The following is a 17,349-nucleotide window of genomic DNA, read 5'->3' as shown; positions in this document are numbered from 1 at the left end:
CCAAGAGTTGGAAGTTGCTGTGAGCGATGAGGCCATTGTACTCTATCCAGGGTCACAGCTTGAGACTCTTTCTCAAAATAAATAAATAGGTTCGGTACCTGTAGCTCAGTAGCTAGGGGACCAGCCACATGCAATGGGGCTGGCAGGTTCAAACCCAGCCCGGGCCTGCCAAACAATAATGACAACTACAACAACAACAACAAAAATAGCCAGGCATTGTTGTGGGCACCTGTAGTCTCAGCTACTTGGGAGGCTGAAGTAAGAGAATCGCTTAATCCCAAGAGTTGGAGGTTGCTGTATGCCACGGCACTCTAGCAAGGGTGACATAGTGAGATTGTCTCAAAAAAATTAAATAAATAAATAAAAGTAAATAAATATATAGTCCAGGGACAGGGGCTCATGCCTGTAATCCTAGCACTCCGGGAGGACAAGGTGGTGGATTGCTTGAGCTCACAAGTTCGAGACCAGCCTGAGCAAAAGTGAGACCCCTGTCTCTACAAAAAATAGGGAAAAAAAGAAAAAAAAAAGAAAAACTGAGGTAAGAGCATCACTTTAACCCCAGTTGGAGGTTGCTGTGAGCTATGATGCCATAGCACGCTACCGAAAGCAACAGCTTGAGACTCTGTCTCAAAAAAACAAAATGACATAAAATAAAAATAAATAAAGTGATCAATGAAACCAGAATAAAGGCTGGGCACAGTGGCTCACACCTGTATGTCCAACACTCTACTAGGAGGCCATGGCCAGAGGATCTACGATCTCATGAGCTCCAGAGTTGAAGACCAGCCTGAGCAAGAGGAAGACCCCCATCTCTACTAAAAAAAGTAGAAAAATTAGCCAGGTATCATGATGGATGCCTGTAGTCCTAGCTACCTGGGAGGCTTAGACAGGAACATTGTTTGAACCCAGCCATTTGAGGTTGCTGTGAGCTAGGCTGACGCCACCACACTCTAGCCTGGGCAACAGAGTAAGACTCTGTCTCAGAAAAAAAAATAAATGAAAACCCTTAAAAATAAAATATACCGTTTATAACAGCATAAAAAATATGAAACATTAAGAGTAAATCTAACAAAGGAAGTGAGAAGCCTATCCACTGAAAACTATTGTTGAGCTAAATTATGAGACAAAAATAAATGGAACGATATAGCTTGCTCATGGGTCAAAGGGCTCAATACCATTAAACAGTCGTCAACACCTCAAAATTAAATGATAGCTCTTAAACAACCCCACTCCAAATCCCACTAGGCTTATTTGTAGAAATCAACAGCGAAGTCTCAAGTTCATGCGGAAAAGCAAAGAAATCCGAACAGCCAAAACATTTCTGAAAAAGAACAAAGTTGAAGTGCTAACACAACCAGATTTCAAGAATTATTATAAAGCTATCAAGACACTGTAGGCCAGGTGTGGTGGCTCACGACTATAAGCCTACTACTCCAGGAGGCCAAGGTAGGTGGATCCTTTGAACCTAGGAGTTCAAGATCAGCCTGAACAAGAGTGAGATCCCAACTCTACTAAAAATAGAAAAACTAGCTGGACATTGTGGCAGACTTTTGTAGTCCCACCTACTTGGGAAGATGACGAAAGAGAATAATACAACCCCAGGAGTTTGAGGTTGCTGTGAGCCATGACATACAGCACTCTACCCAGGACATCAGAATAAGACTCTGATTCAAACCAACAAACAAATGTACAAATAAACAAAAAAGAGATGTGGTGTACTGAGGTAAAGACAGACAAACTGATCAGCTGAGCAGGCTACAGTCCAGAAATAAACCCAACCATATGTTTAACAGATTTTTGACAAAAGCTAAAAACTAATGCACAGAAAAGAGATAGCCTTTACAAATGATGCTGGAACAACTAAATATCCAAATGTTAAAAAATAAACTTGAATCCATATCTCATACATTATATACAAATTAACTCAAAGTGCATTGTAGATGTGAATGTAAAACCTAAAACTACACACGACTTCTAGAAGAAAACATGGAAGAAAAATCTTTGCGATCTTGAGTTAGACCAAGATTCTTTTTTTTTTTTTTTTTAACAGAGTCTAATTCTGTTACCCTGGGTAGAGTGTCGTGGCATCAACTATCATAGCTCACAGTATCCTCAAACTCTTGCAATCCCCTTGCCTCAGCTTCCGGACTGACTGGGATTGCAGGTGCCCACCACAATAGTTTTTCTATTTTTAGTAGAGACAGCGTCTCACTCTTGTTCAGGCTGGTCTTGAACTCCTGAGCTCAAGGGATCCACACTCCTCAGCCTCCCAGAGTGCTAGCATTACAAACATGAGCCACCGTGCCTGGACTAGACAAAGTTTTTTGTTTTTTTTTTTTGTAGAGACAGAGTCTTACTGTACTGCCCTTGGGTAGAGTGCCGTGGTGTCACACGGCTCACAGCAACCTCTAACTCTTGGGCTTATGCGATTCTCCTGTCTCAGCCTCCCGAGCAGCTGGGACTACAGGCGCCCACCACAATGCCCGGCTATTTTTTTGTTGCAGTTTGGCTGGGGCTGGGTTTGAACCCGCCACCCTCGGCATATGGGGCCGGCGCCCTACTCACTGAGCCACAGGCGCCGCCCTAGACAAAGATTTTTAAAATAAGAAACCCAAAGCACAGGCCATAAAAATTTCTTTTGATATACTGACCTTTAATAAAATTAAAATTTGTTCTTCAAAAGACATTGTTAATTCAAGACCAGCCAGAGCAAAAGTGAGACCCCATCTCTAAAAATAGCCAGGCGTTTAGGCATGTGCCTATAGTCCCGGCTACTGGAGAGATTGAGGCAAAAGGATCTCTTGAGCCCAAGAATTTGAGGTTGCTGTGAGTTATGACGCCATAGCACTCTACTAAGTGTAACAAAGTGAAAAAAAAAAAAAGAAAAGAAAATAGACACTGCTAAAGAATAAAAACAGGGCGGTGCCTGTGGCTCAGTGAGTAGGGTTCTGGCCCCATATACTGAGGGTGGTGGGTTCAAACCCGGCCTGGGCCAAACTGCAACAAAAAATAGCTGGGTGTTCTGGTGAGCACCTGTAGTCCCAGCTATCAGGGAGGCTGAGGCAAGAGAATCACCTAAGCCCAAGAGCTGGAGGTTGCTGTGAGCTGTGATGCCACAGCACTCTACCAAGGGCGACAAAGTGAGACATTGTCTCTAAAAGAATAAATAAATAAACAAATAAATAAAGATAAAAACAGAAGCCATTGACTGGAAGAAAATCTTTGCAAAGCACAAATCTGATAAAGGAGTCATATTCAAAATATATAAAGAACTCTCAAATTCAACAACAAAAAAAACAAATAACACAATTTTTTAAACGGAAAAAAGATCTGAACAGAAATTTCGCCAAAGGCCAGGAGCAATGGTTCAAGCTGGGTGAGGTGGCTCACACCTCTAATATTAGCATCTGGGGAGGCCCAGGCAGGTGCACTGACTGAGCTCACAGGATTGAGACTAGCCTGAGCAAGTGCAAGACCTCGTCTCTAAAAATAGCTAGGTGTTGTAGTGGGCACCTGTAGTCCCACCTACTCAGGAGACTGAGGCAAGAGTATTGCTTGAACCAAAGAGTTTGTGGTTGCTATGAGCTATGACGCCATGGCACTTAGTGAGGGAGACAAAGTGAAACTCTATCTCATAAAAAAAAAAAAAAAAAAAGAAAAGAAAAATAAAAAAAGAAATTTCCCTAAGGAAAATATACAGAAAGCAAAGAAATATAAGAAAACATGCTTAACATCATCAGTCATTAGGGATATACAAATTAAAACCACAATCAAATACCTACACACCCAATGAAATGACCAAAATTAAAAAAGACTATCATGCTAAATGCTGATGAGAATGTGAAAGACCTCAAACTTTCAATTTTGGTGTATGTGCTGCCAAAGCGAACACAACCATCATAAACATTTATACACTGCAGAAACAGACATTTCACAAAAGAAGACATACAAATAGCCAATAGATATATCAAAAATTGCTCAACATGGATGGGTGCCCATGCTCAGTGGTTAGAGCGCTGTCCTCATACACAGGGGATGGCAGGTTCGAACCCAGCCTGGGCCTACTTAACAAAAAACTAAATAAAATAAAATAAAAGATACTGCTCAACATCACTACTGGTCAGGAAAATACAAATTAAAGCTACAATTAGATATCACTTCACATTTGTTAGAATGGCTGTTATGAAAAAGACAAAAGACAACAAGTACTCAAGAAATGGAACTTTTGAAACACTGTTGGTAAGAACAAATTAATATAGCTATCATGGAAAATGGTGCGGAGGTCCCTCAAAATATTAAAAATAAAAATGCAATATTATCCAGCAATCTCATTGCTAGATATAGATCCAAAGGATATGAAATCAGTATGATGAAGAAGGATCTGTAATCTGATGTTCTCTGATTGCACCACTATTCTCAACAGCCAATATACAGAATCAGTCTAAGTGTTCATCGATAGATGAATGGATACAGAAAATGTGAGAGGAAGTGGAGCAAGATGGCGAACCAGAAGGATTGTTCAACTGAGCTCTCCTAGAACGACTGGGGAAAAATAGAAAACCCACTCGTATCTGGCATGGGGACTATACCCAGAGTCACACCTCAGGAACCACAGCGAGGAGGTGATCAGCTGCATATAGTGTATGAACCGGAGTGGTGGAAATCTGATAAATTATGCAAGTGACTGTGACTGTCTGGGATCGCCTGGCCACCCACAGAGGCCTGGGATGAAAGGAGGCCTTTCCAGAGTTTTCAGTTGTTAGGGGAAGTTGTGCATTGAATGGAAAGCATGGAAGAGTGAGTGGACTCAAACAGTATAAGCAACCAGATCTGAATGCCCTTTGGAGTGTACTTCCCATAGCTTTGGTGGCTGGCAAGGACGCCATACCGAGAAAGTCTTGGTGGCCAGAGGGCTGCCACCGTGGGAAGGTCATGAGAAGGTCTTAGCAGGAGCCTGAAGCACAGCTATCTGAATTCTGCCTACCGGCATTAGAACTCCACTCTTGAGACAGGCTGAGGTACTCCCGCACCCCACGGGAACTGGAGTCAGGGAGCACTGTGAGACCTGCCACAGAAGGATTCTTGTGAGCTTTAAGATCCCAACCCAGCAGGGTCTGAATGCTGAGGAAACAATCAGGCGATCACCAAAGGCAACTAAGTTTGGAATAAGGACCATAGAGATTGCTGGCTGTGCTGTTCTCCTAAAAAAAACCCACAGCACCACCTGGAATCCGGGTGACACATTGCAACATACTGTCATCAAAAGCAAGGACATCTGTTTGAAACAAAGGAGGCAGTGAGAAGTAAAAAGGAGGACAAGGAGGCAGACAAGAAGAAAGAACACCTAAGGAGGAACCAACAGAAAAATTCGGGGAACATGAAAAACCAGAACAGAGGAACTCAGCCAAGGGACCATGAAGCAGCTACTGCAGAAGACTCCACCTATAAAGAACTCATGGGCGTTGAGGGAGAGGGAATTTAAAATGTGGAAGATGAAGACAGTAAAAGGAATGGATGGAAAAATGGAAAGACAGAACCAAAAGTCAGATGAGATTTATGTAGGATATAGAAAGGATATGGCGGAGCTTAAGGAAATGAAGGAGACAATCAGGGAATGTAAAGATGCAGTAGAAAGTATCAAAAATAGTTCAGACCACAGAGAAGAAAGAACCTCAGAGCTAGAGGATAAAGTTTTTGAGTTAACCCAGGTAGTCAAAGAGGCAGAAAAGCAGAAAGAGAAAGCACAACAGGTGCTTAGAGAACTATGAGACTCCATGAAGTGTTCAAATATACGAATAATAGGGGTTCCTGAAGGGGAAGAAGATCGTCCCAAAGGAATGGAAGCCCGACTGGAGACCGTCATAAAGAAAAATTTACAAAGTTTTACTAAAGACCCCAACACACTCCTTTCAGGTGGATATCGAACTCCGGGTCATCTCAACTCAAACAGAGCCTCTCCAAGACACATTGTAATGAACCTGTCCAAAGTCAAGATGAAAGAAAAAATTCTGCAAGCAGCCAAGAGTCAGCGCCAACTGACCTACAGAGGCAGAGCCATTAGAATGACAGCAGACTTTTCAACTGAAACCTTCCAAGCCAGAAGAGTATGGTCATCCACCTTCAATATTCTTAAAGAAAACAATGTTCAGCCCAGAATTCTGTATCCTGCTAAGCTAAGCTTCAAAATTGATGGAGAAATCAAATCTTTTGTGGAAATACAAGCACTGACGAAATTCACCACAAGATTAGCGCTATAGGAAATAGTCCTATTTTCAACACTGACCACCACAATGGACCACCAGCAAAGTAAACACCCAGAAGCTAAAGGTCAAAACTTAGCTTCCAAAATGGCGCAAAGGATAAAACTACACAATGGACTTTCACAAAATAAGATGAATAGAACTCCACTACACTCATCAATTCTCTCAATAAATGTCAGTGGACCAAATTCAGCACTGAAGAGGTACAGGCTGGCTGACTGTGTAAAAAAGCACAAGCCATCCATATGTTGTTTCCAGGAGACACACCTCACCTTGAAGGACAAATCAAGACTCAGGGTTAAGGGATAGAAACCAGTATTTAAAGCAAATGGAAATCAGAAGAAAGGAGGGGTTGCAAGCTTATTTCCAAATATAAGTGGATTTAAAGCAACTAAAGTTAAGAAAGACAAAGATAGACACTATACTACACAAAGGAACAATTCAACAAGAAGACATTTAAATTCTAAATATTTATGTGCCAAACTTAAAATGGTCCCAGATTTATGAAACAGATCTTGATGGGTCTGAGCAATATGATATCCCATTACACCATAATAGTCAGGGACTTTAACACCCCTCTGACAGAACTAGACAGATCTCTAAACAGAAACCAAACAAAGATGCAAAAAGGCTTAAATGTGACCCTGGAACAAATGGGATTAATAGACATATACAGGGCGGCCCCCCTAGCTCAGTAGATAGGACACTGGCCACATACACCAAGGCTGTGGGTTCGAACCCAGCCCGGGCCACCTAAAACGCCAATGACAACTGCAACCACAACAACAAAAATAGCTGGGTCCTGTGGGGGGGGCGCCTGTTGTCCCAGCTACTTGGGATGCTGAGGCAAGAGAACTGCTTAAGCCCAAGAGTTGGAGATTGCTGTGAGCTGTGAGGGCGACATACTGAGACTGTCAAAAAAAAGTCATATACAAAACACACCATCCCAAAGCTAAGGAATATACATTTTTCTCGTCAGCCCATGGTACATACTCCAAAATCAACCTCATCCTAGGATACAAATCAAACCTCAGCAAAATTAAAAGAATAGAAATTACACTTTGTATCTTCTCGAACCACAAGGCAATAAAGGTGGAACTCAACTTCAACTAGAACAAAAATGTTCACCCCCACACAAAGACTTGGAAATTAAACAACATTATGCTGAATGATAGTTGGAATCAGGAAGAGATAAAAGAGGAAATCCTTAAATTCCTCAAACATAACAACAGTGAAGACACAGGTTATGAAAACCTGTGGGAAACAGCACAAGCAGTCTTTTTTTAATTAAGTCATATACACATAGATCAGGAATTTATTTATTTATTTACTTACTTACTCATTGCAGTTTTTGGCTGGGGCTGGGCTTGAACCCACCAACTCTGGTATATGGGGCCAGCGCCCTACTCCCTGAGCCACAGGCGCCGCCCACAAGCAGTCTTAAGAGGGAAATTTATTGCATTAGATGCCTACATCTGAAAAACAGAGAGCCCATCGACAAACTCATGAACCATTTTATGGAATTAGAAAAAGAACAAGAATCTAATCCCAATCCCAGCAGAAGAGAAGAAATAACTAAAATTAAGTCAGAGACTAATAAAATTGTAAACAAAAGATTCCGCCAGAAAATTAACAAAAAGCTGGCATTTCGGAAAAATAAATAAAATCAATAAACCTTTGATGAAATTAATTAGAAACAGAAAAGTAAAATCTCTAATCACCTCAACCAGAAACGATAAAGGGGAAATAACAACAAGAGCTCATCTCTGAGTACTACAAGAAACTATGCTTGGCTTGGCGCCTATACCACAGTGGTTATGGTGCTGGCCACATACACTAAGGCTGCCGGGTTTAAACCCACCCTGGGCCAGCTAAACAACAAGGGCAACTACAACCAAAAAATAGCCGGGCGTTGTGGCGGGAACCTGTAGTCCCAGCTACTTGGGAGGCTTAGACAAGAGAATCACTTAAGCCCAAAGAGTTTGAGGTTGCTGTGAGCTGTGACACCCCAGCACTTTACCAAGGGCAGCATAGTGAAACTCTGTCTCCAAAAAAAAAAAACAAACCAAAACAGCCTATGCCCCGAAATTTGACAATGTGGAGGAAATGGATCAATACCTGGAATCACACCCGCTCCCTAGACTTAATCAAGAAGAACTAGATCTCTGGAACAGACCAATTTCATGAACTGAGATCAAAGAAACAGTAAAAAATCTCCCAACAAAATAAAGCCCTTGTCCAGATGGCTTCACCCCACATTTCTATCAAACCTTCAATGAAGGGCGGCACCTATGGCTCAGTGGTTAGGGTGCTGGCCCCATATACTAAGGTGACAGGTTTGAATCCAGCCCCAGCCAGCTAAAACAGCAGTGGCAACTACAGCAAAAATAGCCAGGCGTTGTGGTGGGTGCCTGTAGTCTCAGCAACTTGGGAGGCAGAGGCAAGAAAATCGCCCTAGCCCAAGAGCTGGAGGTTGCTGTGAGCTGTGACGCTAGAGCACTCTACTGAGGGTGACAAAGTGAGACTCTGTCTCAAAGAAAAAAAAAGAAAAAAGAAAAAAAAACCTTCAAAGAAGAGCTTATACCCATACTGTAGAAATTATTCAAAAAAATTGAGAAGGAAGGAATCTTCCCTAACATGTTCTAGGAAGCAAACATCACCCTGATACCAAAACCAGGAAAAGACCCAACTAAAAAGGAGAACTTCAGACTAATTTCACTAGTGGATATAGATGTAAAAATTCTCAATACAATCCTAGCCAACAGATTGCAGCTACACATTAAAAAAATCATTCATTTTTTGAATCATTCTTCAAGTAGGTTTCCTCTCTGGGATGCAAGGCTGGCTTAACATACGCAAGTCCATAAATGTAATTCATCATATCAACAGAAGCAAAAACAAAGACCATATCATCCTCTCCGTAGATGCAGACGAACCATTTGATAAAAATCAGCATCCTCTTCTCATTAGAACACTTAAGAACATAGGCATAGGTGGCACATTTCTTAAAGTGATCAAAGCTATCTATGACAAAGCCACAGCTAATATACCAAATGGAGTAAAAGTGAAAGCTTTTCCACTCAGAACTGGACCTAGACAAGGTTGTCCTCTACGATCACTACTATTCAACATAGCGCTGGAAGTTCTAGCCCGTACAATCAGGCAAGAGAAGGAAATAAAGTGGATCCAAGAGGGAGGTCAAACTCTCCCTCTTTGCTGATGACCTGGTCTTAAGTTGTTTTTTTTTTTTTTTTTTTTGTCACTCTCCATAGAGTGCCGTTGTGTCTCAGCTCACAGTAATCTCCAGCTCTTGGGCTTATGTTATTCTCTTGCCTCAGCCTCCCGAGTAGCTGGGACTATAGACACCCACCACATCGCCCAGCTATTTTTTTTTGCAGTTTGGCGGGGTTCAAACCCACCACCCTTGGTATTTGGGGCCAGTGCCCTACTCACTGAGACACAGATGCTGCCTGCCTTTTTTTTTTTAATCTTTGAGACAGAGTCTTACTATGTCACCATCAGTAGAGTGCTGTAGCGTCACAGCTCACAGCAACCTCAAACTCTTGGGCTTAAGTGATCCTCTTGCCTCAACTCCCAAGTAGCTAGGACTACAGGCACCAGCCACAACACTTGGCTATTTTTTGTTTCAATTGTCATTGTTGTTTTTAGCTGGCCAAGGCCAGATTCAAACCCGCCAGCCTCAGTGTATGTGGTTGGTGCCATAAGCACTATGCTACAGGAGCTCAGCCAAAAAAAAAAAAATTTTTTTTTTAAATGACAGAGTCTCATTTTATCGCTCTCGGTAGAGTCCTGTAGCATCACAGCTCACAGCAATCTCCAGCTCTTGGGCTTAGGCAATTCTCTTGCCTCAGCCTCCCGAGTAGCTGGGACTAGAGGCACCCATCACAACACCCGGCTATTTTTTGCAGTTTAGCCAGGGCTGGGTTCGAACCTGCCACCCTCAGCATATGGGGCCAGTGCCCTACTCACTGAGCCACAGGCACTGCCCAATAAAAAATTTTTTTAAAAAGAAAAAAATAGTGGAGATATATATAGAGAGAGAGTGGACATAAAGTTCATGTGCAATTAAAAAAAAAGTTTAACACAGAACATTTGTTTGCTTGGGGAGCTTGTTTACTCTACTTCAGGAAATTTCTGGGCAACTCATTAACAGAAGCAGGAGGGATTATGTGGAATTGGTTGCCAAATATTCATTGGTCTAAGCAGGCATCCTCAAACTTTTTAAACAGAGGGCCAATTCACTGTCCCTCAGACCGTTGGAGGGCCAGACTACAGTTAAAAAAAACCCAAAAAACTATGAACAAATTCCTATGCACACTGCACATATCTTATTTTGAAGTAAAAAAACAAAACAGAAACAAATCCAATCACACCGCCTCATGTGGCCCACGGGCCACAGTTTGAGGACCCCTGGCAGTTATAAGCTGGGTCCTCGTTTATAGAACAGACAAGTACAAGAAACTGAAGGCAGGATTGGCACTCGTAGCTTAGTTGTTAGTGTGCTGGTCACATACATGGGGGCTGGCGACAAAATGAGACTCTGTCCCTAAAAACAAACAAAAAAAAAACTTTTATTTTAAGATCATACCAGCAAAAAGGGAGAGTTTCACCTCCTCTGTCCCCATTTGGATCAAACACAGCCTGGGCCTGCTAAAACAACGACATCCACAACAAAAAAATAGCCGTTGTGGCAGGTGCCTATAGTCCCAGCTACTTGGGAAGCTGAGGCAAGAGAATTGCCTAAGATCAAGAGCTGGAGGTTGCTGTGAGCTGTGACACCACAGCACTCTACGGAGGGAACATTGTGAGACTCTGTCTCAAAAAAACAAATTTTAATAATTTGATAAACTCCATGAGCAGACAGATCCAAGGAGCTCAAAAGTCCCCCAACAGAAAAGACAGAGACAAAACCCCACATCATAATCAAATTGGTGGGTATTCTGTTTTATTGAGAATGCAGAAAGCTGGAGTGTCAGTCTTGCCATAAGAACAAGGAAAACACAGATAAACTACAAAATCATCATTCTTCTCGAACCCATGTGAGATCAGGTCTCAGGGCAACGAAGTATTCTGAAATCTGAGGTAATAAAAATCCTTTCATTAAGAGCCGGAGGTGGTGATACTGCACATCATATGGTACAAGAAATTCATCTTTATTTTTAACAAATTGCTAAATGCAAAGGGATGGGTTCACATGAGGGCACAGACCCCTCAGACAACATGGAAATAAGGAGGATTTGTGGCCACTCACAGGCTCTTCTGCACAAACTTCTACTAGATGTTCATAAGACTCAAGAACACAGGATCCACCTAAGGTTGAACCTGGACCAGAAAAATAGAGATACCTCTCTGGCCTTGACTGCCAGTCCCCTCACCAAGCTAGCAAGCACCAAATCATAAGTAATTTTTGTTTTTGAGACAGTCTCCCCCTGACGCCCTGGCTAGAGTGCTGTGGCATCATCACAGCTCACGGCAACCTCAAATTCCCTGTTCTCAACTAATCGTCCTGACGAACTGGGACTGTAAGTGCCTGCCACCATGCCTGGCTAGTTTTTCTATTTTTAGTACAGACAAAGTCTGGCTCTTGCTCTGGCTAGTCTCAAACTCCTGAGCTCAAGCAATGCACCCTCTTGATTTCCTGGAGTGGTAGGATCACAGGTATGAGCCACCAAACCCAGGCTACCAAGTAATAATTAATAACAATCTACTGCTAAGGGAGGGGAAAGACTGAAGAGAGATTTGTCTAAGGCATAGGCACATAAGGCAAGGCCAATGCTGAAGGTGGAGGAAGAATAGCTTTCAAAATTTGGAAAAAAGGCTCGGCACCCGCAGCTCAGTGGTTAGGGTGCCAGCCACATACACTGGGACTGGCGGGTTTGGATCCGGCCAGGGCCTGCTAAACAACAACAAAACAAAAAAATAGCTGAACACTGTGGTGGGCGCCTGTAGTACCAGCTACTTGAGGCAAGAGAATAGCTTAAGCCCAAGAGTTTGAGGTTGCTGTGAGCTGTGACGCCATGGCACTCTACTGAGGCTTACACAGTGAGACTGTGTCTCAAGAAAAATAGAAAACTTAACCAGGCATTGTGGTGTGCACCTGTGTCCCAAAACTCAGGAGGCTGAGGTGGAATAATCACCTGAGCCTAGGAATTTGAGATTGCTGTCAGCTATGATGACACCATTGCACTCTATCCAGAAATAAGATGTCATCAAACTATACCTAGAAGTAGAATTTTCTTTTTTTTATTGTTGGGGATTCGTTGAGGGCACAGAGGACCAAGTTACACTGCTTGCATTTGTTAGGCAAAATCCCTCTTACAATTGTGTTCTGTCCTCAAGAGGTGTGTGTGTCACACACTGTGACCTCCCTCCCCACCACCAGGTACTAGCATCAATTGTCCTCACATGAGAATTGAATACATTGGATTCTTGCTTCTCTATTCTTTTTTTTTTTTTTAGAGACAGAGTCTTTGTTGCCCTCAGTAGAGTGCTGTGACGTCACAGCTCACAGCAACCTACAGCTCCTAGGCTTAGGCAATTCTTTTGCCTCAGCCTCCTGAGAAGCTGGGACTACAGGTGCCCGCCATGATGCCCGGCTATTTTTTTGTTGCAGTTTGGCTGGGGCCGAGTTTGAACCTGCCACCCTTGGTATATGGGGCCGGCACCCTACTCACTGAGCCACAGGTGCCACCCTGCTTCTCCATTCTTGTGATGCTTTACTAAGAAGAATGTGTTTCAACACCATCCAGGTTAATATGAAAGATGTAAATTTAGTCTCCATCCTTTTTAGTAGCTGAATAGTATTCCATGGTATGTATACATATACCACAGCTTGTTAATCCATTCCTGGATTGGTGGGCATTTACATTGTTTCCACAACCTAAAAAGGATTTTTTTTTTATTCTGGGTAGATCCTAGTAATGGGATTGCAGGGTCAAATGGGAGGTCTAGTTTGAGGATTCTCCATACTTCTTTTCAAAAAGGTTGTATTGTTACACTCCCATCAGCAGTGTAAAAGCGTTTCCTTCTCTCCACATCCACCAGGTCATGGGATGAGAGGTTCTAGTCACGTCTCTTGCCCAGTAATATATGGGATCGTTGAGTTTTTTTGTTGATTAATTTCAGTTCTCTATAAAGCCTAGTTACCAAGCTTTTATCTGATTTATAACATGCAAATATCTTTTCCCATTCTGATGGGTGTCTATTTGCTTTGGTTGTTGTTTCTTAGCTGTACAGAAGGTATTCAGTTTAATTAAGTCCCATTTGTTTATTTTTGTTGATGTTGCAATTGCCACTGGAGTCTTCTTCATAAAGTCTTTCCCCAGGCCGATACCTTTAAGTGTTTTCCCCACAGTACCTCGGAGGATTTTTTTTTTTTTTTGAGATGAAGTCTCATTATGTCACCCTCAGTAGAGTGCCATAGCATCACAGCTTGGGCTTAAGCGATTCTCCTGCCTCAGCCTCCCAAGTAGGTGGATTACAGGCGCCTGGCACAACGTCTGGCTATTTTTTTGTTGTAGTTGTCATTGTTTAGCAGGTCCCGGCTGGGTTCAAACCTGCCAACCCTGGTGTTATGTGGCTGGCACCCTAACCACTGTACTATGAGTGTCAAACCACCTTGGAGAAATTTTATTGCCTTAGATCCCCGTGTATGTGAGCCAATGTGTACTCAATGAGCCAGAGGCACCGCCCTCTGTTCAAGTCTTTTACATGTGGCTATCCAGTCTCCCAGCATCATTTGTTGAATAGGGATTCTTTCCCCCAGTGTATGTTCTTGTTTATCAAAGATCAGATGGTTGTAAGATATTAGTTTCATGGGCAGCACCTGTGGCTCAGTGGGTAGGGTGCCAGCCCCATACACCGAGGGTGGCTGGTTCAAACCCAGTACCAGTCAAACTGCAGCAAAAAAACAGTCCTTGTGGTGGGCACCTGTAGTCCCAGCTACTCAGGAGGCTGAGGCAAAAGATATCGCCTAAGCCCAGTAGCTGGAGGTTGCTGTGAGCTGTGATACCACAGTACTCTACTGAGGGCGACAAAATGAAGACTCTATCTCTAACAAAATAAAAAAAATATATTAGTTCATCTCATGGTTTCCTATTTGGTTCCAGTTGTCTATGTCTCTATATTTGTTCCAATACCATGCTGTTTTGATCACTATGGCCTTGTAGTATATAGCCTAAAGTCTGGAAAGCTGATGACCCTGGCTTTAGTTTTTTTGTTTCCTGTTTTGTTTTGTTTTTTGAGAAAGAATTTCACTTTGTTGCCCTTTGTAGAGTACGGTGACATCACAGCTCACAGCAACCTCAAACTCTTGGACTTCAGCGATTCTCTTGCCTCAGCCTCCCAAGTAGCTAGGCCTACAGGCGCCCACCACAATGCCTGGCTATTTTTTTTTTTTTTTTTGTAGTTGTCATTGTTTGGCAGGCCCAGGCTGGGTTCAAACCCGCCAACCCCAGTGTATGTGACCAATGCCCTATCCGCTGAGCTATAGGCACTGAGCCCCAGCTTTGGTTTTATTACTAAGAACTGCCTTAGCTATATGGGATTTTTTTGTGATTCCATACAAAACTAAGAATTATTTTTTCCAAATCTTGAAAATATGATATTGGCATTTTGGGGATTGCACTCAATCTGTAGATTGCTTTGGGCAAGACATTTTCTTGAATGTATTAAACCAGCTTTATATCCCTAGGATGAAACCTACTTAATCGTGATGATTTTTTTTAATGTGTAGCTATAATCTATTGGCTAGGATTTTACTGAGAATTTTTGCATGCATATTCCTTAGTGAAATTGGTCTGAAGTTCTCCTTTTTAGTTGGGTCTTTTCCTGATTTTGGTATCAGGGTGATGTTTGCTTCGTAGAATGTGTTGGGGAAGATTCCTTCCTTGAAGTAGAATTATTTTATTATATGTATATCGTGCCTCTAAATTATACCTCAATAAAGTTTTTTGTTTGTTTGTTTGAGAGAGTCTCACTCTGTTGCCCTAGGTAGAGTGTCCTGATATCACAGCTCAGAGCAACCTCAAACTCTTGGGTTTGAATAATCCTCTTGTCTCAGGCTTCTAACTAGCTGGGACTACAGGTACCCACCACAACGTCCAGCTAGTTTTTTTATTTTTGGTAGAGGTGGGGCCTCACTCTTGCTCAAGCTAGTCTTGAACTCCTGATCTCAAGCAGTCCACCTAGCTCAGACTCCCAGAGGGCTAAGATTACAGGCACGAGCTACTGTGCCTGGCAATAAAGTTAATTTTAGAAGAATAAAATGTAAATGTATGCACCAAATAAAGCAATTGTAGGTTTCTGAAGTAAGTTCTCTCCCCTTACACTTGTCATACATGACTCCTTATGCGGAGTAGAAGGAATGTGAGTCAATAGGCAACTTAGTGACACATCTTAGGACAGAAACAGCACATACTTACCTGAGGCGCTACATAGTAAGGGGTGAATTGGGGTGTCATTAAGTCACCTTGATCAACCTTGGCAAATCCAAAGTCACACAACTTCACTGGAGCATCCTAAAATAAAACAAATGGGAGGCACTGTTCCAGAATTCTCTGTAAACATTAAAAGAAAATCTAGGTACAAGCCATGTTATCATGAGCTTTCATGAGTTTCTGGTTGAAACACAAGCCTGTGAATAAAATGTCCCCAGGTCTGAAAATGATGACTTATCCTGAGGCATACTGAGGTACTTTGAAGGGATTTCTCCCTATTCACATAGCTAGCCCTCTTTTATAACTTGTACCAGTTGCCCTGAAATCAAAGTCTTGGTCTGGTACTCCTTTGCTCTATCACCTCTCATCAATCCAATGTACTATTTTACTCTTAACCTCAGTCATAAGCTTTATGAGAAACAGAGCTACTTATCTGGTAAGACAAGGAACGGGGGACAGGGATAAAGGGGAAAACAGATTTTATCAGTGTTAACAAATGAAACTATCAAATTTCCAGAGTAACAACATAGGCCGGGTGCAGTGGCTCACGCCTATAATCCCAGCACTCTGGGAGGCTGAGTGGGGCAGACTGCCTGAGCTCAAGAATTCAAGACCAGCCTGAGCTAGAGCGAGACTCCTGCCTCTAAAATAGCTGTGCCTTGTGGTGGGCGCCTATAGTCCCAACTACTTGGGAGGCTAAGGGAAGAGAATTGCTTGAGCCCAGGAGTTGGAGGTTGCTGTGTGGTATGACGCCACGGTACTCTACCAGGGGTAATAAAGTGAGACTCTGCTTCAAAAACAAAACAAAAACAAAACAAAAAATAACAGCAATATAGACTCTGCTGCTTCCCAAAAGACCTCTAAACTATATCCAAAATCATAAGACCCACAAGTACATTTCAGTATCATCCAAAATTATCAATACTAAGATAGTACAAGTTCTTTGAGCCTCTAGCAGTGAACAAGTGGAAGAAATAAGCTGTATGAAGCACTGTGGCCTAAAAGTTCTTTAACATGGATTCAGAGCACTTCAAATACACTCACTTCTAAACTACGTCAAGAGTGGCAGCACTAAATGCAGAAAAGCAAGTCTTCTCACCAAAGAGTTATCCTTGAAAAGCAGATTTTCAGGCTTGAGGTCTCTGTGTGCGATGTTTAACAAGTGACAGTGCTGCAGAGCCAAAGCTATCTGGAAAAAGATACAGTGAAGCAACCACCTCTTAGAAAAAGCCCATTCTTTCATGATAATGAAAAACAAACCTTCAGTAAGTCAAATAAGACTGATTGGTTTTGATTTTAATGCAGAAATTAAATATACTAGGGGTATCACGAAATAGAAATGAATTAATTGCAACCTGTTATTCTTTTAAAACAAAAAGAAAAACATGACAGTATACCAGTTCATTATAAGGAGAAACTGGTGGATAAATCCTGTAATGAATGGAAAAAAATGAAATGTTCCCACTTTGATTCATCTTAGGTGTGGTAGGCACTGCAGAGGGAATTCTAAGCTGAGCAATCTACAGTAGGCATGGGGTGCCCACAGCAAGGCAGCAGGCAGGATCACCTGCCTCAGAAGAGAACTGTATTCTCCAGGGAACTGAACATCAAGATCTGTTTTTAAGAAATCA

The 17,349-nt window shown here is 42.2% G+C and overlaps 1 protein-coding gene across 5 annotated transcripts in view; it reads right to left on the bottom strand.

Moving 5' to 3' along the window:
* MAPKAPK5 (MAPK activated protein kinase 5) overlaps positions 1–17,349 on the bottom strand; it is a 79,752-nt gene that overhangs the window by 23,240 nt on the left and 39,163 nt on the right. For 3 of the 5 annotated variants that reach the window (XM_053590259.1, XM_053590260.1, XM_053590261.1), the window contains exons 6-7: positions 16,818–16,903; positions 15,704–15,799 (exon numbers count right to left, since the gene is read on the bottom strand). In XM_053590259.1, coding sequence (XP_053446234.1) covers positions 15,704–15,799; positions 16,818–16,903 — 182 coding nt within the window. Of the gene's footprint in view, positions 1–15,703; positions 15,800–16,817; positions 16,908–17,349 lie in introns of all 5 variants that reach the window. The other 2 variants (XM_053590262.1, XM_053590263.1) reach the window with 1 other exon arrangement.

The sequence above is a fragment of the Nycticebus coucang genome, chromosome 4 (assembly GCF_027406575.1).
Source record: "Nycticebus coucang isolate mNycCou1 chromosome 4, mNycCou1.pri, whole genome shotgun sequence".
Lineage (NCBI taxonomy): Eukaryota > Metazoa > Chordata > Mammalia > Primates > Lorisidae > Nycticebus > Nycticebus coucang.
This window is presented reverse-complemented; position numbering and strand designations above follow the sequence as displayed.